Source organism: Sinocyclocheilus rhinocerous, unplaced genomic scaffold (genome assembly GCF_001515625.1).
Source record: "Sinocyclocheilus rhinocerous isolate Xijiao unplaced genomic scaffold, SAMN03320098_v1.1 scaffold356, whole genome shotgun sequence".
Lineage (NCBI taxonomy): Eukaryota > Metazoa > Chordata > Actinopteri > Cypriniformes > Cyprinidae > Sinocyclocheilus > Sinocyclocheilus rhinocerous.
The window spans coordinates 35,469-61,799 of record NW_015647018.1 but is presented as its reverse complement, the minus strand read 5'-3'; the positions used below and the strand labels follow the sequence as shown (position 1 = coordinate 61,799).

The 26,331-nt window shown below is 37.5% G+C and overlaps 1 protein-coding gene and 1 pseudogene across 1 annotated transcript; one reads left to right on the top strand and one right to left on the bottom strand.

Moving 5' to 3' along the window:
- Positions 1 to 729: 729 nt before the first annotated feature.
- Positions 730 to 4,778, bottom strand: LOC107708271 (gastrula zinc finger protein XlCGF8.2DB-like). Its single transcript, XM_016512458.1, has 2 exons — positions 4,570 to 4,778; positions 730 to 1,729 (listed from the first exon to the last, which is right to left on the bottom strand). The coding sequence occupies exons 1-2, from the start codon at positions 4,664 to 4,666 to the stop codon at positions 837 to 839; spliced, it is 990 nt and encodes a 329-aa protein (XP_016367944.1). The 5' UTR covers positions 4,667 to 4,778; the 3' UTR covers positions 730 to 836.
- A 13,214-nt stretch (positions 4,779 to 17,992) lies between these two features.
- LOC107708272 (uncharacterized) lies at positions 17,993 to 19,672 on the top strand (annotated as a pseudogene).
- The last annotated feature ends 6,659 nt before the right edge of the window (positions 19,673 to 26,331 follow it).

The following is a 26,331-nucleotide window of genomic DNA, read 5'->3' as shown; positions in this document are numbered from 1 at the left end:
CGGTCCAATGGCACCTTGGCTTGATGTGTAAGAGCCTTAAGCCTCGTGCACACCGGGACAATATCGCGTGCGCTTATCGCCAGCGTTTTTCAACGCGTCTTTTGTGTTCATACCCAAGCGATTTTCGCTGGCGATGAGCCGAGTGAACGTGCAAATTCACTCCCTTACATTAGATGGCGCTTAATGAAAAACAGAAATACCCAACGAATCCTATTTGATCTGCAATTCCTCTCCATAACAACTCCCTCTTATCGAGATTTTTGTAGTCACTGTCGCATGTGTCATGAAGCTCTTTGTGTTCAGACACCAATGAATGAATGAATGAATTTGTGCTTGAGTGCCACCAAGTCATGTTTTTTCTATAACTTCAGCAGTTCCAGGTACATGAACAAAAGCGCCAGTCTTATTGGTCGGCCAGTTTTTAACGCGGCGTGTCAAACCAAAAAAATGAGCCGAAAATTACACTTTTACGCCTGGCGTTTTGGTGTGCACACTCACATTAGCACCCTTTGTTTAGTCAAGAGGCGTTAAACATCAGCGATAATCGTCCCGGTGTGCACAAGCCTTTAAGGTGTTTCTTCTCTGTGAATCTCCTTCCACACTGAGGACATATAAAACAGTTCATGTGGTATTTAAGGTACGTTATATATGAAACTTTCCACACTGAACACATTTAAATATCTTATTTCCAGTATAAACTTTCATTTGAACTTTGAGGTTTCCCTGTTGATTTAAACTCTTCTCACTTTTAAGGACATGTGTGAGGCTTCTCTCCAGTGTGAACTCTCATGTGGACTTTAAGGTTGATTGAAACTCATTGTCTCCGTTGTGAATTTTCATGTGTCTGTTAAGGTGTCCTCTTTGATTGAAACTTTTTCCACACTGTTGGCAGATGAACGGGTTTTCGCTCTAGTGTGAATTATCATGTGCCTGTTAAGGGTTTCTTTTCGGTTAAAACTTTTTCCACACCGTTTGCAGGGAAAAGGGTTTTGTCCAGTGTGAATTCTCATGTGGACTTTAAGGTTTCCATATTGTTTGAAACTGGTTCCACACTGTTGGCAGGTGAATGGGTTTTCTCCAGTGTGAATTCTCATGTGGTTATCAAGGTTTCCTTTTCTATTGAAACTTTTTCCACACTGGTGACAGGTAAAAGGCCTCTCTCCAGTATGAATTCTCATGTGGACTTTAAGGTTTCCATGTTGTTCAAAACTTTTTCCACACTGTTGGCAAGTGTAAGGCTTCTCTCCAGTGTGAACTCTCATGCATCTGTTAAGATGTCCTTTTTGGGTCAAACCTTTCTCACACCTTTTACAGGATAAAGGGCTCTCTCCGATGTGAATCCTCATGTGCCTTCTAAGGCTTCCTTTTTGAGTGAAACTTAGTTCACACCTTTTGCAGGGGAAAGGCTTCTCTCCTGTGTGAGTTCGCATGTGCCTGTTAAGGGTTTCTTTTCGGTTGAAACTCTTCCCACACTGTTGGCAGGTAAAAGGCTTCTCTCCAGTGTGAATTCTCATGTGGAGTTTAAGGTTTCCACTCTTATTAAAACTCCTTTCACACCGAAAGCAGGTGAAATGACTAGTCTTTTGAGCTCTTTTTCGTGAAGAAGTCATTTCTGTCTGTGAGCAACTAAAACATTTTTCCTCAGTTTTAAAATCATGATGTTTCTTATACTGATATTGCTCTTCCATTTCATTTGGTACTTCACTCTCCTCTTTCAGTGTCATCAGATCTAAAGTGGAAAAAGACATACAAATTACCACATAACCTGCTTTGGGCACATGATTTACATTAGATCAGTGGTGTAGTCAGGCCCACACAACCACACACATGCTGATTACTAATTTTTCCAGAGGGCTGTTTGCACACAATGACATCCAAGGTTCAATTTCAAGGTTTTGTCATTTCAGTTGAGCTTATTCTTAGTTTGGTGACAAAACCCTAAAACTCCTGTATCATATCTTTGTAAGCTGCATGCTCTCTTGTCTACTTGATCTGTTGTGTGTGCATAGCGTGGTGTTCTGATTATGGTTCTCTCAAACACACCTGAACAAGCTCAATGTCTAATGGTGTGTTCAAGTCATGTCGGATAGATCGTATTTACGAGTTGAACGCACATGTACGCCACCACAAAGTCGTTATTACATGTGGGAAACTGGAAATTTTCTTTAAGCCCCAAGTTTCCGAGTTGGAGGCGTGTCGGTGAAAAAATGTGTCCGATGCAATGGACGCAGCCAAAGACTATAGCAATACTGACTGTAAATTTGTTGAAATTAATAAAATGATTTTTTTGTAAGAACTGTTACATACACAAAATCTTTTATTTTTATTATTAATTGTATAATTACCATAGAATGTACAGGTATAATGATTCAGTTTAAGCTGGTCATCAGGAAAAAATTGGATGTAGTCAACAAATCGGAATCGGGCATCAAGAACTGCACTGTAAACGTGGCTTATGAGTCCCGTGAAAACGTGTTTTGATTTTTTTGACTAAGGGGGAGAGGTCACTTCCCATCACTGCCATTTTGGCCTCTGACTAAATAAGATACATGTCTTTGCAAAACATTTTATTTAATTGTATATTTTAGTTTTTATTTAAAATTGGCCCATGGCAACAATTCTGAAGTAAGTGAGTGGCAGACGACTGCATTTTACTTCTAATTCTGTACTGCTGAGAAATTAAACCACTCTTAAAAGACCTCCATACAGATATCTTAACTTAGCCCACCATTAAGCTCAACAAAAAGCAGTCTGGCATCGGCGTGAATTATAGAAATGTCACCAAAATGAATGAAAAATTGCCCAAAATTTAAGATATGAACTCTGTATGATAACATTATACAGTTAAGCAAAATCACAAGGGTAAGTGTTCTCTTTTTAATAATCAGGACTGCAAATATGATATTCATTTAATACAAGAGCAATTTCAGAAAAATCTACGTATTATATTTTGTTCAATAACATTTTTATTATTTGGAATTTTAAGGGGATTTTATGATACTATACAATATTTATAGTTTTATTTTAACTGACTATTTTTTCCATTAAAATGTATATATTTTTATTTTTTAAATAAATGCAATATTTCAGATTAAAACAGAGTGAAGGTCTTTAAAATAATTTTTTTCCTCATTTTTCAAGTGAGAATAGTGCCATCTGGAGGTATTCAAAAACTAAAAACTTGTGTAATGTCATTGTGTATCCACCTGTGTGGTTACTCCCTATATACTCATAACTCCCTATATGAATATATAGAGAAGATGTTGGGTTCCCTAGTTGTATTTTTAGACACAATTTTGTGCTTTTATTAGGTGTTGCATTTAGATATATATTTTTGACATTCTAAAAGACTACTTTTTGTCAAGGTTCAGATATTTTTTTGTTAGGCAAGTACACAGAATCTCTTGGATTACAATTTGCAACTAGACTGATGTACTGTTACTTCCTCTACAGTCAAAAATCTGGGTGTTATATTAGACAGCAACTTCTATCACATGGGAAAATTTTTCTTTTATTCCATGGATTTTACCCATTTATCTCCACTTGTTCCCAGTGTTTTTCTGCAACCACTATGCGCGCGCAGCTGCAAGTGACGTAACTGTGACGTCTACTCTAAATTGGTCTATAGCACTTGTGTATCATTGCTCTTTTGTTGATTTTGATTGCTTCCATTGTCCTCATTTGTAAGTCACTTTAGATAAAATCGTCTGCTAAATGACTAAATGTAAATAATGTAAATGTATATTTGTCCCAAATTATTGTTAATGTTCAAAATGACTTTATCCTAGGCTGGAAGATTGTGTATCTTTCAGCACAACGTTTGTCTTTTTGTCTGTATGCTTTATATAGTGAGCTAATAATAGCCATAGATCGCGCTCTCTCTTTCCATTTGCGCGGTTTTGTCAAACACCGTACTTCAAAATCATCGATCAGCCCTCTACGAACACCTTGGCAATTGAATCGCCATTGGCTAGTAAATTTTTTTGTTTACTTGCCAGACTGATAAATATATGCATACACATATACATATATACACACACATACACATACATACACACACATACACACATATACACACAAACATATACATACACACATATATACCCCCAACACTGCCTGCGAGTTGTTCTAAACATGGCTGCGCTTCTCGTCCGGTGTGCAACCGCCTTACGTTACTTCGTCCATGGATTAATTGTGCGTCCTTGAAATTCTAACATATTTACTTTAATTTCTTAGGTAATATCAATGGTATGACGTTTCAGATGCATCCGAAATTACAAAAAACATATATTTAATTTTAATTTAATATATTTAATTGTTTGATTAAAATTATTGCTAGGGACAGTTTGGTAGTCGCCGGATATTGGTAGAGATATCCCCACCCCTCCCCAATTCTACGCCCCTGCTGTAGTAGTTACAGACCTAGCCTATATCGGTAAAATTACTGATAGAGGCTAGGTCTTTAACTACTAAAGCAATTTATCTGTAAAAAAAAAAATAATGTAATTTTACAAGTTAAAGCTTTTGAACATTTGTAAACCGAGTTCAGCTTTGATATTGAAAACCAACCTGTTTGTTCCTCAGTATCTTCTTGTTTCAGACTGAATACTTCTTCAATCCTGAGGTCTTCGCTCTCCTCTTTAATAAACGCCATCTTTATAATCATGAGTCACGTGGATCTCAGCTGCTTCAGCAGGAGTTTTTCTCGGTGTTTGGACACTCTGTCATGTTTAAGATGAGAATGATTAACAGAAAGAAAAATAAATCCAAACTAAATCTCTAGGTGAGTCTCTGACAGCGCCCTAGTTCAGTAGTAAGTGCACTGGTAAAGGACGATGATAATTAAGAAGAAAATATTAAAAAAACGAACACTTCCCAAATTAATTAAAGATCACATATTATTCATAAAGTTAATATTTTTGGTTTATATTTGATTTGTAATCATTTGTAGACTATCATTTGCAGTTGGTCTGTCGCACGTTTGTGTTGTTCTCGTCGCATTTACACTCTTTTGAGCAGCAGATGTCGCTGATTTTGGCGCTTCAAAACAGTGAATCATTTTGCGAAGCAACCGACTCAATTGACTCGTTTCAAAAAGCTCCGTTTCTCACATCACTACTTACCAGTGACCGAATGTGTGATGCAGACAAGAACATATGAAGTGAATCACAATATAGGGAGCGAAATGATGCGCACCATTTATGTTACTCGTGTGCTGATGCACTTTACGCAGAAAAAAATAACGTTCATTAACGTTAGATAAAGCATGTTACACGCAATAGTGATTGAGTCATTTTGCATCGCTTGTAAAAACTACCCCTTCTTCTTCTTCGTTTTTTATTGGCGGCTCGCAATCACCAATTGAGAAAAACTACCCCATACTGGTTGCATTGATTTAAACACTTGAAATGCTTAAAAACAAACCTTTCAGCCGATTCACAACAGCTGCAGGAGCGCGGCGCGGCCTTATGACGTCACATCATCCCACCAAAATAAAAGTCTTGTTCACAAGCTAAAATGATGATTCATGAGTTTCAGGAGTAACATATGTATATTAACTCTGATTTATGAATTTACACACTTTAGTCGTGTGTGAGTGAGAGAGAGATTAATAAAAAGATTTTTTTTAAATAGGATACAGTAGGAATTTGATTCCCAGTGAGAGACACATTTAAATGTTGTCAAGTGATGTGCTGAAAATATTGAGAACTACTGAAGAAAGTAGTATAAGATTTTGTCTAAAATGCCAAAAGAAGAGCATATGAGAACTGCATGTTTACTGTCTATGTGTGCCTGGGCCTGCTTTACTGAATTGCCGATTTTGTTTTTTTGTTTTTATTAAATGCTTGAAAAAACTATAACAATATCATTGTCAAATCATAACAATACATCAAGAGTCCAGGCAGGGTCGTTCAGTCTTTCAGTCCAGAGGAAGTGACAAGTCCTTCAGTAAAGCCATTGTTCTTATTATTGCTTTCAAGTTCATGGAGAACTCAATAGATTCAAAATACAATTTCATTTCAAGTTTGAATCTTAAAAAAAGAGGTTTGCATTTAGAAAATTTACATTCATGAATATGATATTTAGCTAACAGAAAAATAAGGTTTATGAAATAAGTATCACCGTTTCTTTCACATTCATGAAAGCCAAAAATTACATTTCTATAAGTAAACTTAAAATTAGGATTCACATAACATTTGATAAAATCAACAGAACAAGGAAGATGAAGTTCATACAAAACGGTCTTTAATAAATCCAAGTCAATACAAACAGAACGATAAAGAAAGACAACCAACGCATAGACATCAACAATACTCAACAAACTGAAAGCACAAACACATGAAATTAAATACTAATGATAATGATTGCACACACCTGAACAGATTGACAAATCAATCAATAACCATGACAACTAACTCAACTAAGGGAAATGGTGCAAACTGAAAACAAAGTCCAAACAGTAGACGCGTTTCCATTACCCTTCAAATTGCGAATTGAAAATACGCTTAATGGAAACGCCGTCATTTCGCAATTCTTTTTTATGGACATTTATAAAATATCGCCAAAGTTTTGCGCAAATCTGTAATGGAAACGCGCCTAGAGTGTGAATGTGACAATGGCAGAGAAAAATACAGCAAATACCTGAGCATTTTTTAAAGCACAATTCATTGCCTTTAGGATGCAAAGCACATTAAGCATAGCTTATGTGCCCCATTTGTACATTAAATGATATTATTTCTATTTCTGAATGCATGACTCATGTTCCAACTCTTTACTAGGGTTGGGAATTGAAAATCGATTCCAATTCCAGAATCGGACACTTAAGGTCAGGAATTGGATACTTCTTGTAAAATTAAAATTTCAATTCCAAAAATTTGCTGTTAATGTATTTACCCTCAGGCCATCCAAGATGTAGGTGACATTTTTCTTGAGTAGAACAGAAGATTTTAGCTGAAACCGTGGTCCATGGTGATTCTTAAAATTCAAGTCAGCGGTTGCCCATTTTTGAGAATAAAAAATGACGTGGCATGCAGCACTTGACTGTGTAATTTGGTATTTTAGCTACTTGTTTGGACGTCTGCTCTCCAAATAATTCTCCCACAATTTCAGTAACACGCTGTAAAATTAAAGTTTCCCATCCAGGTTTGATTCATCCAGAAATCTGCCATTTTCACCATGTTTAAATTAGCATGCTTAGCACATAGCACACAAACCAGATCAGATGGTCACTGCAGTCACCCGGATCCAGTCCGTATCCAGCCCAGATGGTGGATCAGCACCTAGAGAGGACCTCTACAGCCCTGAATGTCAGCGGAGATTAGGACAACTAGATGAGCCCCAGAGACAGATCCCCAGTGAAGACCTTGTCTCCCAGACGGCCACCGGGAAAAGACCGGAGATTAGGACAACTAGATGAGCCCCAGAGACAGATCCCCAGTGAAGACCTTGTCTCCCAGACGGCCACCGGGACAAGACCACGGGAACCAGATGAGTCCTCTGCACAATGTGACTTTGCTGCAGCCTGGAATTGAACTGCTGGTTTCGTCTGGCCAGAGGAGAACTGGCCCCCCCGACTGAGAATGGAGAAAAAACCTTGGGAGAAACTAGGCTAGCGGCGATATCCGCTTCGTCATGCCTGGAGCTGATCCGTGCTGGTCGCTGATGAAATACATCAACTTCGCGCTGTGGATCGCCGGATCGGCTTTCACCGTGGACGAAGCAGAGTCCAGCCCGGGGTCGTCATATGTGGTTGCCGCAAGCCCGCTCCTTCGTCGAATCGAATCCACCGAGCTGATCGCGGCCACCCAGTCAATCTTGTGAATCTTGTGGTCTTGCGAATCCAGTTGCTTCGCTCATGGTGTGATTTGGCACAGCGTGGAGGATGGAACAAAACCTCGTTTGAGCCATAAGGGGTAACAGTTACATAATACACTGATAATAAGCTGCTTTAAAATTAACTTTAAATATAAAACAAAAGTTCTCCTTTGGCCAGATTACACTTGCAATGTCACTGTTTCTGTCACTGCAACTTCCCGAACAGGCGAACACACACTCAAAAAATGAAATGATCTAATCTGTGTTCCAAATTAACTAGATTATGCCTAGAGGAGCAAATAAAAAACATACTGTATATCTACTTATTTATTTTTAAGGGGGAGAAAAGGATTAATGTAAAAAATACTCTTTCCACTTCTATCATGGTGCCATCGTCTTAGCAGTAGATAGTGTTTATGGCAAGAGAAATGTAAGAGAAAATTGGTTTTCCCTGCTTGTTGTTTTAGAAATGGATTGAGTTTACTGGAAGCCTTGCTGGCTTTTTGGAGAGAGGGTCTGTGTGCAGTGGCGTAGCAAGTCAGCCCCGGGCCCCCACCCGTGTATTCACAAGCTGTTTTATTTATGGTATAAATGCTTGGAAATAATATTTAACGTTTTCAAGTCCATTCATCATTTGTAGCACGCAAGCCACCCAATAATCGCAATAAGCTTTGTTACTTATATTAAAACACAAAGTGTCAGCCTTCTGTCAACTTTATAATAAAATACTACAAACAATAAATGTGTTTTTACACTTCTAAATTTGTAGTGAGATAACTATGTTCGTCTCAGTTCAAGCAGCATGTGAATCAATGATATTTTCCTCTTTAATATTTGCAGCACGAAATAAACATTAATAAATATTTGAATGCATGTTGAAAAAATCTGAACAATTTAATACAAACGAATGTTTCATGAAATCGGTCAATTAGAGTTACAAAAAACATCAATAAGCCTACCTTTTATTGCAGTTTTTTATGTTAAATGTGAAGAATGACAGGTTGGATGCCACAGACTTTTTATTTTTTATTTTTTTGGCGGGAGTATAGGTGGAATTCTCACATTAACTTAACACAATAGGCCTATAACCTGATTTTATTATCGTAATTTTGACTATTTCTTAAAATTTTATGACGTTAATCTTATTTTTCAACATGGTACTAAAATGCCGCCGTAGGCTATTTGTACTGCATGCAAACACAATCTTGGCACAGAAGCCCAAAATACAAAAACAATAAATAAATAAATAAAATACTAAGGAGATTTTTCTGAGTCAGTGTCACAAGATGAAGTTGACGATCCTGACTCGCCATCTCCTCAGGATGCGCGCCTTTAGAGAGAAATACATCTTTACGGATTAACCTACATATCCTGCAAAGCGCGCTTCAGCTTCCACTCTCCGCACAAACGACTGTATATGCGTCTAACAGCACACATTTATCTAGGTAAAATTTTTTAATTAATATTGTGAATTGCATGAAGTGTTTTATGTCTATAGATTTTATTTTAGGCAAGTCATGTTGATTTGAGAAGGCTAAATTTATCAAACATATATGCTCAACTCAGTCCGCCGCTGGCCGCTTGGTCATTACTTTAAAAAAACAAAACAAAAAAAACTTGAATTTAACAAACATAAAATGTTCCAAACATATTTCTAAATTAACTTAATAAAGAAACTAAAAGAAATATAACCACTTTGCCATTAAATGGTCATGAAACCCCAGACTACTTTTTTTGAGATTTTAGCAGAGGTGTTTGTGTTGCACATCATAGAAGACAATGTTAGCATCCGATAATTTTAACTGTTGGAGAAAACTGGTTCATTTTAAGCTTTTTTGCGCTATTTTCATCTTCCGGGTTTAAAATCTACATTGTGTTGATGGACTAATAGTACATCAATGACACATCGGTGTCTTATTAAATTATTCATGAGACTGCGTGTTCTTATCTTATGAGAAGACGCTTCGCTTAATTATTCACAACAGCATATGTTGATTTGCTATGACAGACGTTTCAGAGTCTGTGAGATGGGAGAAAATTGATTAATAAAACAATGGTTTTTGAACTTTGAAGATATGACCCTATATTGCCAAGACTGCTTGAAAGAAAAGCAGGATAATTTTTTTGAGTTCTTGCATTCGAAACGAACTCATAACTATGCTCACTTAAAAAATTACACACCAAATTGTAAATGAAATAAAAGATGCTGACTTTCACTCTTATAATGGAAACGATACATCTCCGGAATAGATCAGCTGAGCCAAGTGTTCAGATATGTTGCCAATATTAAGCATCACAATGGGACACCAACTGAGATTGGTGAGATTAATGAGAGCGTTTTGGGTTTCCTTGCAGTACATAAACACGGTGCTTTGGGGCTAGAAAATGAAATAGTAAAGCTTTTAGAGACTGAAAGTATATCTATACACAGGTGCCAAGCTCTGGGATATGACAGTGCAAGTGCAATGAGTGGAGCATATTCTGGCGTTCAGAAACACATTCACATTTAAAGGGAACCCAGAACAATTTCCATCTACTGCGCATCCCACAACTTAAATCTTGTTCTTAACAACACCTGCTAGAATGTGACAGAGGTGCGTGAATATTATGACACAGCACAAAAACTGTCTTTTTTTTTATTGGGAGCATAAATAAGTGGGAACTGTTAAAGGGACATCTCTAACCAGTTCATCTAGCCAGCACACTTTGAAGTGACGATGTCCTACGTGTTGGGCATCCAGAAATGTATCTTTGCGATTTCGCAATGTGGATGTTTTACAAGTGCTCAGTAAAACCACTCTTCTCTTTAAGAACCACGGTAAGCATGCAGAACTATGCATTACTTGAAAAGAGCAATGGAGCGGTAATTGACAGTAATGCAGGGCAAAATTTTTGAGACTGTAAACATTGCCTCGCGTGTCCTCCAAGATAAAAATCATGCTAGGCAGCAAACTACTGGGGATTGCATTAGACAGAGATGGAGTAATGTAAATTTTACCACAGGACATCTGTAATATTAATGGCCAATTCAGATGGGATAAGAAATCTCAGTAAAACTACCAGAAGTGGGAGGAGTAACTGTGAAATACAGACCGAACGGAACGTCAAAACATCCCACCGCTCTACGGTAAGCAAATTGCATTTTCACAGCTGAATAAAGCAAACCTGCTTCTCACTTGTAAAGTTTTGATGGATGAGGATTGCGATCAAGGTAAAGACAATGCAGGAGTACAGAACAAATCTGTTATACAAACCATGAATGAGTGCTCTTGATGCACCAACACTAAATTGGCTGTTGGTGACAGTCCTTGCATAGCTTACATGTTCCTTGCCAGGAAAACCAGCATGTTCACCATCTCTGGTTTAAGAAGGGAACTTGTCGGGGTGATTATATTCCCCATTGTGCTGAACACCCTCTCAAATGCGCAGCTTGTTGCACGTGTGCAAAGGTATTTTTGGCTGCATTTGCCAACAGGGTGAACCTATTTGGTTATCTTTCCACCAAATGAGAGGATTCTGCTCTGCGTTATCGGGGGACTCCTGAGCATAGGTAGTGATTTCCATGTCCACCTTTTCTGGAATAGTTAGTGTAGCTGATGCAGCGCCTGCTTTTCTTTTTAATAAACTTGCTAAAGATTTTTTTCTTTTGGGTTGCGGCTCAGTGGCAGCTTCCTCCTCATTTTCCTTTCCTTTTTTTTTAATGGGATGTGCTGACTGTGCTATCCTACAAATGAAGATTTTGGTTCCAAAACGTGATAAACGTTTACATTTAAAGTATAAATAAAAAATAAAAAAAAAGTAAAACACAAAACGATACATTTAAAAAAAAATTGAGTTTCCGCCAAAATCAGTATTGTATCTGGTCGGTATTGAAAAGTCAATTTTTAATTTTACGCAAAATGCGATATTGCGTTATATATATAATATATATATCAATAATGCCACATGTGATTGTCATGCGCATCTTGTCAGTAAAGCCGGTTCTGTGATTAATAGTAAATCTCCATCACGTGCTTTCAGATGGAGCGGCAAGTGCAACCATACTTGAAAAATCATGGAAAACTACTTTTAAACAGGAAATTACAGAATATTTATGCACATATGGTCACATATAGCTGGTCTATTTGTACAGGATTAGCATTATCTGAGGTAATTTTTCTAGACCTTTTTACAGAAGGTAAAAATTTTAATCTTTGCTGACATTGTCCATAATGATTACTGAGATGGCACATTTGGATGGGACTAAAATCACTGAGAAGCTCTGGTAATAATTACTTTACACCACCTCTCCATGTAAAACTAATCTCATCCAAATAGGGCTTAAGAAGGAAGTTTTGGCATGAAGTCTATTATGGAGCATTAGGTCTTCATTTACTCATAAGCGCACAAGATGCATGAAGACACACTTTGATAAACTGTGCAAAGACCAGTATCTGCAGAATGCCAAAGAGTATTTTTATCCAGTCCTGAGGATCCAAAGTCACTACTTACGTTCTCCAAGCCTTTCAGAAACTTAGGTGCCAAGGTGACCTGAGTGAGCTTTTCACATGCTGCAATGCCTAATCTTAACATGGAAAAGAAAATATAAAATATACTGATAAAACACTAGTATAGACATTACTCCAAAATAACAAGTAAACTGCACTAAATGTCAAAGGTTTTCATTATTTGGTGTAAGCCACTGCCTTGCTTGGTCACCAACAAGAGATGGATGCAGGCATCTTGGGAATTTCCCATTATGCTTACGGATACCATGTAAATTGTTGACAAGGGATTTCTGTTTTGCAAAAATTTCCTTCCCTGATGATGACGAGGCACCACACGCGTAAAGGTGATAAAGAATGATTTTTTTCCCCAGCAGCCAACTTCTCTGTTGTTTTTTCTGTCTGGTAAGTAGGGCTGTCAAAAAAAAAAAAAGGAATTTCGAATATTCGTCGAATTTAAAATACAAATCCACATTCGAATGCAAAAACGTTGCATTCTAATTTTAGGTGTGCTTTAAGGAAGTAGCCTTATCAGCGGCGCACGAGATGCGATGACGATGTAAGTGTCGTTGCATTATAATGTTTTTGTTAGCCTATCCAGTTGAAGTGGATAGATGCGGCGCTGCTGCGTTGTTCATTAAAAATATAGCGGAAAAAGAGAACATCAATGTGGAGAAGATCTTGTTTACATCAAAACCGAAACCAAGCCGTTCACACAGAACGCATATTTCACGCATTTTCTAGACGGACATCTATTACTGTTGCACTCGCGTCTCGCACAAAAGAGCCGCATGTTTAGAAAGCCATGTAAAATTAATGCAAGTTTAACTTTGAAAAAAACGATATAGAAAAATAGAGACTTTATGGCGGGTTTTTCCCCATCCCACTGCATCTCATGATTTTAAATGAAAAATGTACTCTGTGTGATTGGCTTTCCGCCCTTTGTATTAAACTATGCATACATACATGATGCTGTTTTGTTTATAGTTGTTTAAGCAACTTAATGTTTAAAATAATGTTTATAAACCAATTATAATTATGCACTTTTTTTCCCGCAGATAGTCATGTTATCTTATGCTTTGAATGATGCGCCCTCTTGTGGCCTCAGGAAAGCTTTTCTTCACCCTAACTGAAATTATGCATTTTAAATTCGAATATAATTCGAATTTTGATAATATTTAAGTACAAAATTCGAATTTAGTTTTTCAGCCATTTTGACAGCCCTACTGGTAAGCTCATCAATTTTCTTGCCAACACCTATAGCACACAAAGCAATCATTACAATATGATAGACATATATGTGAATATGATAGTGTCACGGGCTGCACACACACGAGGAACGAGGAGACGCTGGAGAATACTTAACAGGACTTTATTTGCACGGACCAAGGGAGACGAACTCAGGAAGACGTTCACACGAAGACCTTTAACATCGGACAGAGAACTAGGGACTGGGAACACTTTATATACACACACACAGGAGGAGGGGATGACGAGACACACCTGGGAGCCATGACACATCAAGGGACACACCTGGGAAGAAATCAACTTAATCAGGGGAGGAACAGGAAACAAACCAAATAAGGGCATGGGAAGGCACATGGGGAGCAGGACACACACGAAACATGGAACAGAGTCTGACAGATAGACAATATGAAAGACGTTTGTCAAATTTTATTATGACTCCATGTTTTCTTAATCTCATTTAGCTATGGGTATTCCTTGAACTTCAACTAACAGATAAGGCTATTGCCATGTACCATTCATCAAAGGTGTGCAAAATGCTTGGTCTACTCTCTCTGAGGAACCTCATCACTCCAGGATGGCTATCTGTGACAATCATTCACATAGTCACTCGTCTCTGCTCTAGCTGTCTTTGGCTTCTTTCAAATCCTTCCTTCTCCTTTGCTGTAATCATATGTGGTAAATGATTTTGATTTCTTTTTTAACCATTAATTAACTGTAGTAAAGCAATGTTTATTGGACTGTAGCTTTTTATGTGCCTCTCATCTAGGTTTTGAGGTTTGAATGACAAAAGCTATAAGAAAGCTATGCAAGGTTAACACTGATTTTACAAAAATGTGAGGGGTGTACTCACTTCTATGAGATACTGTATGTTAGGGGTCCCGCGGCGTGCGGAAAACAGACAGATTACCAAAAATATGTGTGGTGTGAAACCAGAGTTATCAGAAGAAACAAAAGGAAGAGCAATTTTAGTGGCTTTGCTCAGTCGCAGCTCATCAGTGTCTGGAGTAAACAGCGCATCACTATGACAACCTTGCACATCCACTCCCCCTACTGGCTGAAACTGCTTTGTTTCAAACCCAGCATTTAAAGTGCCCCTATTATGGATTTTTTAAAATTACCTTTCATGCAGTGTGTAACACAGCTCTAAGTGATTGAAAACATCCGTTTTAAAGTTTTAAATCTGAAAGTACACCGTGTATAAAGTTAATATCTCTCAAAAGAAAGAGTCGACTCGGAGTCACTGAAAGAAGTCATTTTTAAAACGAATCTTTTGCTGTTTTATGTTGACGTCAACATGAAACATTAGCATATTTATGCACGCGCAGACCTGGGAAAACTTGAACCCCTCCCTCAAACACTGTAGCGGATTCCTGTTGATAGCAACATGTCTCGAAGATGCTGTGCTCTGCAATGTGAGGATAAATCCGTTTTTTTTTTCACTGCCAAAGGACGAGGCTGTGAAGAGTCAATGGTTAAAGTTAATTTTTAGAATAATACCACAAGCAGTATAGCCCTAACCTTGTGACGACTGCAACAGCAACCTAAATGCATACAACGCGGGATTCGCAGACCGGTTGTTACTGAAGGAAGGATCAGTACCCAGTTTATTTGGACCAGCTTCTCCCTCCTCCGAATCACAACCTGTAAGTATGAGTAAAAATATTTGCTGTCATGTTCTCTGTAGCATGCAAAATACGTATTTAGTTGTGTTTGCTCCGCGCAGCTTGTAGGTCTCTGGCTAACCGGCTAACAGCAATTGTCAAGAAATGTGTCGATGAAGAGTGAATGTTTGTCGTTGTTATTACTTGGAGTTATGATAGAGCAATATGTTTGTCTACAAACTGCAGTACTTTATCGATACATTTCTGTGTTAGGCTAACGCATATACCATGGCTGTTTGGGTGTTTACCACCATCGAGTCTTTATTTTTATAACAGAGTGGAGCACCATCATTAGTACACTACAACGTAAGTGATAAAAAGCACCGTATACTGTAGTCAGTGTTGACCAGCTGAAGTATTTTCTATGTAAACACCGCTAGTAACATACAACCTTGACACAGGCTTAGGCCCTGTCCACACGAACGCAGTTATTTTTAAAACCGCAGCTTTTTCTACGCGGTTTGGCCGTTCGTTCACACGCAAACGCAGGACCAGGTCACTGAAACCGAACATTTTGAAAACGCCTGCCAGGGTTATGATTTTCAAAAACTCCGGTTGCAGTGTTATCGTGTAGACAGCGAAACCGTAGTTTTTGGTTTGTGACGTCAGAGCCTGCGCTGTTATCTCCGCCTACTGGAGACTTTTCCAGGCTTCTGATTGGCCAACATGGCTTTACGGTTGAGATTATATCACCACCTGTTGGTTTGGCATGCTCTTGACTAGGAGTGGCACGATTTCATTTTTTCTGAACCGTTCCCGATCCGATACCAAAAGTTCTGAGTATCGGACGATACCGATCCGATACAGCACAGTTTTTTTTTTTTTTTCTATACCTCAGTGTGTGTTGACCTGATCATCACTCTTTTGTGTGTTACACACAATCTACTAAATATAGACAACTTCATTATAAAGAAAAATAACAAATAAAAAAATATATAATCATAATCTATGAGAAAAATGCTATCATAAACTAAAAGTTAGTGGATAATTCAGCAGCTGGAGTTACTCTACAAAAATGATGAGTTCACAATAATTTTATAAAATCTAAACATTTAGAGAAGAAAAACATTATTTAGTGGGGGGGGAAATAAAAGTAAATAGGTGTAATCTGGTCAAATGTTACACATTGCTCTTTGTATTGTAATATACATTCATGAAAAACAAGTAAATATAATTATATATAAATATATGCAATAAATTAAATATATTTATTTTACATTTATAGCACAGTAATGAGGCAGCAACATATGATACATAAGACAGAACAAGAAAGGCTATTAACAATCTTTCATTGCGCAAAAGTATTATAACATGAAAGGCTCCAATACAGAGCGGCACAAAGCGCGGATGCGCATCCCGTGCGTAGAATGATGCGTTTGAAGCAACACGGAGTCACAGCGCAGCGCTCTGCATATAAAAGTTCAAAGCACAAAGGGAAGAGACATTGATGCGTAGTGTATGATATCTGTGCAATAGTTTATTGAGCCTTTTCTTTTAAGTTTTAAATTTCAGTTACTGTGCTTGTGAAGATTATGCAAAACCACTGATGTTTATCTACAGATCAAGTATAATAATAGGAACATTGTACCATCTTAGAGAGAGTTTTATTGTCTTGACTGTCGTAACCGAAAGCGACACGCCGTTTGAACGCTGAATGGAGGATGACTGACAGCCGCAGCCCGTAGCGGAGAGAAGGGTTTACGAGAACTTGAATTTAACGACGATTTTGTGCCTTTCGTGGGGCTTAACAATAACACCGAATAGTATACGCACAATATCGGATTTGGATTGGTCTCGTCTGACCGATACCCCGATCCAGCAGAAGAGGCAGTATCGGAGCGATACCGATCCTGAGTATCGGATCGGCGCACCCCTACTCTTGACAGTGCTTCATAGTATGCGTTTTCATGTGGACGGAGGTTTTAAGAACGGAAGAAGGAAAAACTCTGTTTATAAAATACCCGTGTACGTGTGGACATGGCCTTCCCAGCTAACAAAAAAAGGTCCCCAGGACGTATTCTTCCCATTGTCTTCTAACCTAAAACAACAAAATGAACACATTTGGATTTAGACCAAGCGGTCCGAAATTTAGCGCACATGGGCCTTTTTGCCGCATATAGGCGTATCAGTGTGTATTTTTACCATATGGAAATTCAATATTTAAGTTAAATATCTGTCAATATTATATACGTTTAATCATTTCAGCTTTAACGTTACATGCTAACATTAGCTTCGAAAGTGTTCACTTAGGCTAACGTCAGCAGCCGTCCGGGACAACTTCAGCAAACGTTTAAAAAGGTCAACTTTTCATAAAATGTAAGCATTACGAGATACACAGTGATTACGGCCTGTTGAAAAAACCAGCATATGCTGGTTAGGTATGTTTTGACGCTGGGATGCTGGTTTAAGCTGGTCCTTTGCTGGTTTATGCTGGTCCTTTGCTGGTTTAAGCTGGTCCTTTGCTGGTTTATGCTGGTCCTTTTGCTGGTTTATGCTGGTCCTTTTGCTGGTTTATGCTGGTCCTTTTGCTGGTTTATGCTGGTTCTTTTGCTGGTTTATGCTGGTCATGTGCTGGCAAAGGACCAGCATAAACCAGCAAAAGGACCAGCATAAACCAGCAAAGGACCAGCTTAAACCAGCAAAGGACCAGCTTAAACCAGCATCCAAGCGTCAAAACATACCTAACCAGCATATGCTGGTTTTTTCAACAGGGATAACATCAAAATTGCTTATATTCTTTATAAATATACTTTTAATGTTCCACATTCATAGATTTGCAAGGCCATGGAGTTACACATTTACCAGTACGACACATTCCGGAGACACTGCAGGAATTTGGAGCCAGCAATTGTACATAAGTGGAAAAGTGAACAGCGAAACCTTATACAGAAGTTACAAGACAGAGGAAAGATTGCTGTAGCTGGAGATATGTGTGCAGACTCCCCAGGTAAGACACAAGTTTGTCATAAGTAGAGAATTATTTTGTTTATTGATTGTATATGTGTGAAAATGATATCATCACATGTTGAAGCACAGTTACGTTCCCATCTTTTTGTTTTTTGTAGGGCATTCATCCAAATATGGAAGCTACACGCTAATGGACATGCACAGCAACACTATTGTGGACCTCCAGCTTGTTCAGGTGTGTAACCTTAATAGAATAGAGAACATGATTGAATGAATAAAAGTATATCAGTTATTTGTATAAGAAAAATTGATATTATGCTGCATACCTAGAGCAATGAGGTTGGTGGTAGCTACTACATGGAGAAGGAAGGCCTAAAGAGATGTCTGGATCTGCTGGAGTCTTACAGTGTAGAAGTGAATTACATTGTCACCGACCGTCATCCATAGATCCAGAAGTATTTTAGGGAACGCAGCATAACCCAGTTCTATGATGTGTGGCACTTCGAGAAAGGTTAGTGTGTGACCTGCTAATCACATAATAATTTACGGAGTGAAGTGAGCATTATATGCATTTCCGTTAACTTATCGATTCATTTGTGTATATCAGGTTTGTCTAAGAAACTACAGAAACTGCCTAAAAACAAGGAATGTGGATTGACGAGGAATTGATGATTCCTCCACATCAGGACCAGAGAAGGTGGCTAAATGGACTTCACTGGTCAACCACCTCCAGAATGTGCACACTCACGACAATCCCATCTTTCCCAAGTGTGAACATCCACTTACAGAATCAAAGGACCCAAATAAATGGTTTCAACGAGGTACTTGTTATAAAAAAGTTTGTCTGTCTTACATTTTTTGAGTAAAGTGTTGTCTATTTCATATTACATCCAAGAATATTTATTATTGAATAAATTGGTGAGTTACTTTTTTGAAAAGCAAGTTTTACTATTACTGACAATAGTTTCTAATAATGCAGGGTCGCTGGCTATCCACAAAATTGAGAAAGTACTATGCAACAAGAGGGTGCTCAAGGATGTGGAGAAGCTCAGTCATGATTTTCAGACATCTTCCCTGGAGGCATTCCACAGCCTAATTCTACGTTTTACACCTAAAAATGTAGTGTTCCCTTTAAAGGGAATGCTGTGCAGGTAATACAGCTTTACAGAACATTATAAAAACATTGTAGTGCGACTGTCATTTACTGTCTATTTTCTTTTTGTAGACTATACCTTGCTGTGCTTCATCATAACGAAAAAGCAAACAGAGAACAAGCCACAACATCAACAGGACAGTTGGTGTACAAAATGGTGTTCCCGAAATCCATAAAAGGGCAATGCACAGCACGGGCATTAAAACCGGACCCGGTGTGTGTATATATATATATATATATATATATATATATATATATATATATAACAAGTAATTGGTAATGTCCCTTTTTTTCTTACAGATTATGTTGATGAGCTACTGAAGCTCGTCTTTGATGAAGTTATTATGCACTCCTCTCCATTTGTGGATGAAATAAAGGCAATCCCCATTCCCACACCCCTATAGTCGCTTCTATAGATGTTGTAGATGTTCTGCAGAGTATATTGATTTAGATAATTTGGTTCAAAGTCTGGATGGTGTACCATGCATGTAGGTGGGACTGGAATCTGGTTAATTCTTCTTGTAACCTTCTTGTAAGGTGAAAAAATGTAGAACAATAGAACAAGCTGCTATGATAATATATATTAGTGTATATACATAATATGTATATATTTGCGTAAAAAATATATTACAACTCACGTTAGGATTGTGCTTTTATTCCATAGCGTTCCATTACATTCTCATACATTACATGTACTAAGCGTCAAAACCACAAGTATTGCAGAAACAATTCTCTACCTGTCGTACTTCTTTGTGCCAAGCGAGGTTTTCAACCTCGCTTGGCATTTTGATACAGTTCCCACACGTGCACCTAAATAAATTTGTAAATTAATTCAACTGTTACGCGCATACATCAAACTGCCATAAACAATACTGACACTTACCATTGAGAAACGTCCTGATCCAGTCGTGTTTGCGCTTGACTTTCTGGTTCAACAATTCTGGACACTTCCTCGTCGGACTCGGGCTCGAAATTGATAAGGCAAAATTTAAGCCATGTTGTCTGTTCATAAACTATCAAATCTTCAACACTTGATAAACCGTAATCCAGTATTGTTGATGGGCGTTCTGTTTCTCACATGTGCTGCACGCAGTAGACCAATCACAACAGACTGGGTCATCGGACCAATCACCGCAGATTAGCTTCACGCAAAGGAGGGGTTTGGAAAAATGAATCGTTGAACGAATCGTTTGGGAGTCGTTGAGCAAATAAGGTAAAAAATTAAATGCATATAATAAGACAATGAAAATGTTTTTTGACCTTGCATGCATGTCAACCTGTTGTTGTGGACTCCCAGAACAAAAACATGAACTTTCCTAACCCATAATAGGGGCACTTTAACAGTGATGAATAAACCAAAAGACTCAGTATAAAGAATTGTCTTCCTTTTTTTCAGTTTCATCATAAGAATAAATAATAAAGAAAATAATAACAAAACAGACATCACCATTGTGACTACACATGGGTGTATCACACACTCCCCAATAAAGAAAAGATGGCTCATGCCAGCATTTTTCACAATAATATCTCCTTCATTCCCTCTTTTAGTACCCAACAGTCATTGGAGATACCCAACAGGCAAATGTAGGCGGTGGTGTGAAGATAGTGTAAGGTCTACTAGATTAGGATGTATTAGGGTAAAGTGTATTGTGCTGACATGAGAACTCCTAATCATCTGTATCTGTGTTACTGATTTGTATGTGTTTGTCTTGCCGTCATTCTTCTTTGTCTTTTCAAGATACCTCAACAGGTAAGTCATTCACTTGATGTAGAAGATTCCGGTGTAACGCTCTTGATTGTGTTTCAGCTACCACTCTATACACTGGACTATTTGTTATTTCACTATATAGATGGTCTTTTTCCAGTTCATGTTGCATACAATTGTAAGCATGAACAATTTGCGTTAGGTCTTCCCTCCATCTTTCTTTTTCCTCTTCTTCAAGTGTTCTCAGCATCTGTAGTAATGTTCTATTGAACCTTTCAACAGGGCTGCTCTGTGGATGATACAGAGAAGTTCTCGAACGGCTCACTCCAGAACGCTGCTGCAAAGTCTTAAAGAGTTTGTTTTCGAATTCTCGTCCTTGGTCATGGTGCAATTTGGCTGGAAATTCAAATCGAGGAATAAAGTCATTTAAAAAAAAATTTCAGCTGCTGTCTTTTCGGACTTATTTTAATGTACTCATACCCTCCTCTGCTGCGTTCCAGGTGTAAGAAATCAATAGATACAAGCTCAAAGGGTGAACTGGTCATTATGCTGCCCATTGGAGCTCTTGCGTGTACGACTGGCTTTTCTGTTTTATACATGGACATTGTCGTGTAACGTTTCAAAGTCTCTTTTCATGAACAGCCAATAGAACCTGTCTCTGGCAAGGCTAAGAACTCTTTCTATGCCAACATGGCCCATGTTGTCATGTAGTTCCTTGAGAACAGTTTGTTTATACTCATTAGGCAGAATGAATTGACGTCTTTGCTCGGTTTTACGAAATAGGATATCTCCTCCCTCGTGCAGCTTTATCCATTCATGCATAAGCTTTTTGACAGCTCCTCTAGCTCATTTTCTTGTATCACTAGTAAGCACAGCATTAGATTCCTTCAGTTTGATAATCTGCAATATCTAGGGTTGGGTATCGTTTGAATTTGATCGATTCCGATTCCGATTCTGCTTATCGATTCCGATTCTTTTAGATTCCAATGTGATTTAATAATGACATCAAACATTTATTTTGTGTCTCTTTTTTGCAAACCATTTATTGGAGCTGAATACCATGAACAAAAATCAACAGGCTACATGAAAACTGGACTCCTTAAGAGCTGTTTGTGTGCAAAATAGAACTGCATGATTCTGGATAAATTTGAGTTTTTTTCCCAGCTTTTTTTCCCAATGGAAGTTGTGGTTCTCTCATGATTCTGAAGAAAAAACATTAGACAACTAAACAAAATCACATGTAATTTATGAATAAATGATTCAATGACTCACTCAAAATGTACTTGTTTCATTACTGGATGAATCAGCGTTCCTGAACGAATCTCTCGTATGATTCAAAGACAAATATATTTTAACAGCCTCTTTTCGCCACCTACTGGCGTAACAATGTAACCGATAAATCTTCATTTGAAGTGTCAAATTACTTTCAAAAGGTGATTTACTCTATTTTAATCGCTATCATACACATCAGAGTTTATATCTGAACTATAAACTTTTATCCCAGTACTTCTGTGATTTGAATGTTTGTAACAGTCTTTTCAGCCACACGGTATCATTATTTCTGTGAAGCTGTTTCATTCATGACAGATAGCTGCTCTCTTTAGGTCAACGGCAGCGCAAACGCAAATTTAAATGTTCAAATCACACTGGTGTGATCGACAAATGTAGCCAAACTTTGGAACGCTTAGATTAGCGAGCAAGGTCCTTGCAGATCGCTAGGTCCGGTCCTCACAGATGAAGAAAAAAAAGCGCATAGGAATCGATAGGCGGAATCGAAATTTGAATTTGACAACAAGTATCCGATTCCTGACCTTAAGTATCCGATTCTGGAATCGATTTTCGATTCCCAACCCTAGCAATATCTGAATCTTTTTTTGTGTTTCCCTCAATTCATCAGGATTCATTTCCTCCTGGAACGCATGGAAACCACATTCAGGTAAATCTTTCTGTGACAGGTTGAGAACTGCAAGCCAGGCTACATCTTGTTGCTCAGCGGCCCTACTTCTTTCCCAGGTTGCCTTGACTGTTTCACTGGACAGTTCTTCTGTGCACTCTGTGATATACTGATCTATATTTAGTGGGAATCTGGAGAGAGCATCAGTGTCAACATTCACCTTCCCAGGTCGATACTTGATATTAAATCTGAAATCTAAGAGTTCTCCAACCCATCTGTTGTTGTGGCTGTTCTGCTCTGCTGCGGAATGAGAATCTGTCTTTCTTAAGGTACACATTTGATGTATTTTGTTTGCTTATCGACCGTGAATGTAGGTGCGAGTCGCTATCGGTGTTTTAGTTCAGTTAATGTTTTGTGTGACGTTGGCAGCTGTTGTGTATATAGGCTGAGACTAAATATTCAGATATATCCAGGTTCCCGCAGCTGTTATTGGGTAAGTGGGTGTTTGTTTTTCTATTCCGTTGAGTAGATTATTTTTGTGCTAATCGTTTTTCTTTTTTTTCGGTGTAGATCGCAGGGTGGATATCACCGCTGTCTCGTTCTACATTGACTTGCATTGCATTTCGGTGTGTCGTTGGGTTACGGTTGTGTGGTTGGAACCATGCCAAAAGAGTCTGGTCCTTTTGTGTGAATGTTTGCTTCTAGTGGCTTGCGTGTTTGTCTATTTTGTGTTGCATTTATTTATGTTAAAGTACGTAGTCTTCGTTAAAATGGTTGATTCTTGATTTTCTTTGTTTTTCTCAGTGCTGTCTAATTTCAGTTGTTTTGAATTCTTTCCTTTGTTGTGCTCTTATTTTGGTGAAATAATTAACATTTTGCAGATTCTGAAAGGGGGATGTAAACTTTTGACCTCAACTGTACTTATAGTTAGTAGAATGTCTAAAGTGGACTATCAAAATAAAGCGTAACCATTTATTTTGTTTTTGCTATATTGTAATTGAGTCCATGTGTTAATTGCGTTTGAGTTATATGTTTTTTTTTGTATTATCTCAAATATTTTTGTTATTCATTTGATTTAGATTTATTTTTCATTGTTGTAGTAGGGGTTTTCTTTTCTTTTTTTGAAGTAGTTTGTTTTCTTTATTTTTCCTAATATTGTGCTACCTTTTTTTTTATTTTTCGGTTTATCCTTTCTGCAATTGGAGGAAAGTGTATTGTGTTTAAGACTGACTGTAAATTGTGTGATTTGTGTAGGATTGTTTGTACTAATTTGTTTGCTACAGGCCTTGACTGATCAGGGAGACTATTCCCCTTTTAGGTGGTGGTGGTGTTCCTCACTGAGTGCTGTGGTCTGTTGTGTGCACTGGGCTCTTTCTTGATATGTGAGTGTGCAGTGTAGGTTACAAATCATTTATTACTGAAGAGTCTTCCCTGTAATCTAGGCCGTAGCTCCATGATGGTTTGTAAGTGACTTATGTTGATGCAAGTCTGTTTTAGAACTGACGTGTTATATTCTCAAACTATTGCAACTTTTATCAGGGTTTCTGCAGGATTTTTAAGCTCAAATTGAAGACTTTTTAAGACCTTTTTTAAGACCTGCACAAATAAAATTAATACCATATGAGCGGGGTACAGTGTTGCCAGATTGGAAATGTCCAAGTATCGTACCAGAAGCTCAAAATTATCGTATTTGGAAGACAATTACCGTACACGAGTAAAAACGTACAAAATAAGGCTATTTATCTACTAGACTAGAACAACAACTTTTTGACACAACCTTCAAATCACCACAATAAATAAATAACTATGCTAGGGCACTATGAAATACTTTAATTTTTTCCCAAATTAAATTATTATTTTTTTTTATTCCAAATTTAAATTTTTTTGGATTCTGTTTTTTTTTCTTCCCATTTAAATTTTTCTGGACTCCTTTTTAAATGGTTAAATTAAATTTTATTAATCAAAAGCACGTCTAATTAAATAATGAAACGTATACAATTCAACATCATTTTTACAGTTAAAATTAAAACATGGAAGAAATATTGTGATTATTCCTTAATAATTTTAGTAGTAGTAGTTGTACGTACATTCTACTGAACAATAGTAATACATTTCTGGCAGAAACTATATATTTTTGACTCTCAGAGCAGTTCTGGGGATGTTGTTCATGTATTTATGTCCTATTTAGTGAGAAGGCAGATGCTGAAATCACCGCGAGCGTCATGCGCGCTTCAGTATGTGTGTAGTAAACAAAACCGCATGACATTCATTCAGACCATATACTATGATTCAGACAGACACAGAACATGCAGGATTTATATTTAAATAGCCTTTTTGCTTAAATTGCGGCTTAATATTTACAGATACTAGTCCATATCATTAGTTATACAGTAAATTCCGTTGACTGGATTCCGCAATTCCATCCGTGTTTTCCGCATCAAAGTTCCACAGGCATACGTTGTGGGAAGGTCCAAACTCCACCTCTGAGTCGCTGTCATCAATCCTGCGTGTTGTCAGATGTTGAGGGTCCTGAGGTGTGCACCAACCCATTTAGAGCGTCTGTAATGAGCCGATTTCATGGCTTTGTTTTGATGAGGTTGACTTTGGAAAAAACATGTTCTGAAATTTTGAAATTATCGTACATTATGGGATTTTTTTCATTGTTAATCGTACATCGTACAGAGGTCAAAATTATCGTACAAATACGATAATTATCGTACGTCTGGCAACACTGGTGGGGTAGGGCAATGTCTATAGTACCATATTAAACTGTAAAATTACTGTTCAGATAGTTTTCACAAAAACAAAGTTTTATAAAATGATAAAGTTATTTCAGCCTTTAAACCATTGTTAAGAAAATGGATGAGTCAAAAGTATTAATTATTATATTAATTTAAACAATGATTATCAATAAATTATTATATCAATTAAATAACAAATTAGGGGTGTGCAATATTGAAAAAAATTATTTCTTGATCATTTTCTGGGATTTTATCGATAAAGATAATTAGACAATATTTTGCTGAGTGTGTTATTGTCCTGATATCTTAAGGACTACCGTGGACAGCTGACTGCTGATTTTTTGATAGTCTTCATATTCTGTGTGGTCTGTTCACAGCAGTGATAGAAATTTATTTTTATGGGCATTTTTACCGTGAACCAAATCATTTAAACGGTTGATTCATTCAGGAACGAAACGCCGTCATATTGCTCAGAGACGTAAAATGGTGCTGCGGCTGTGTTTGAAATTATTTTTGTTGGAGAAATAGAACAAAAGCAGGCAATATGATGTCTAAAACGTAAGTCTCTTAAAATTAACTTCTTGTTTATTGAACTGTTGTATAAAATCAATATCACATTTGTGATCATGCTTACTTTTGGAGGAAAAAAACGGCACTCTTCGTGTGATAATAACTATATGAAATTATATAAATATATACATTTTCTGCCCCCATGTCTTGAAT

Excerpts from the sequence above, each read along its gene's own strand:
- LOC107708271 (XM_016512458.1), bottom strand. The coding sequence starts at position 4,666 with ATGATTATAAAGATGGCGTTTATTAAAGAGGAGAGCGAAGACCTCAGG. Across the intron at positions 1,730-4,569 it reads AGATACTGAGGAACAAACAG|ATCTGATGACACTGAAAGAG; the intron begins GTTGGTTTTCAA and ends TTTCCACTTTAG.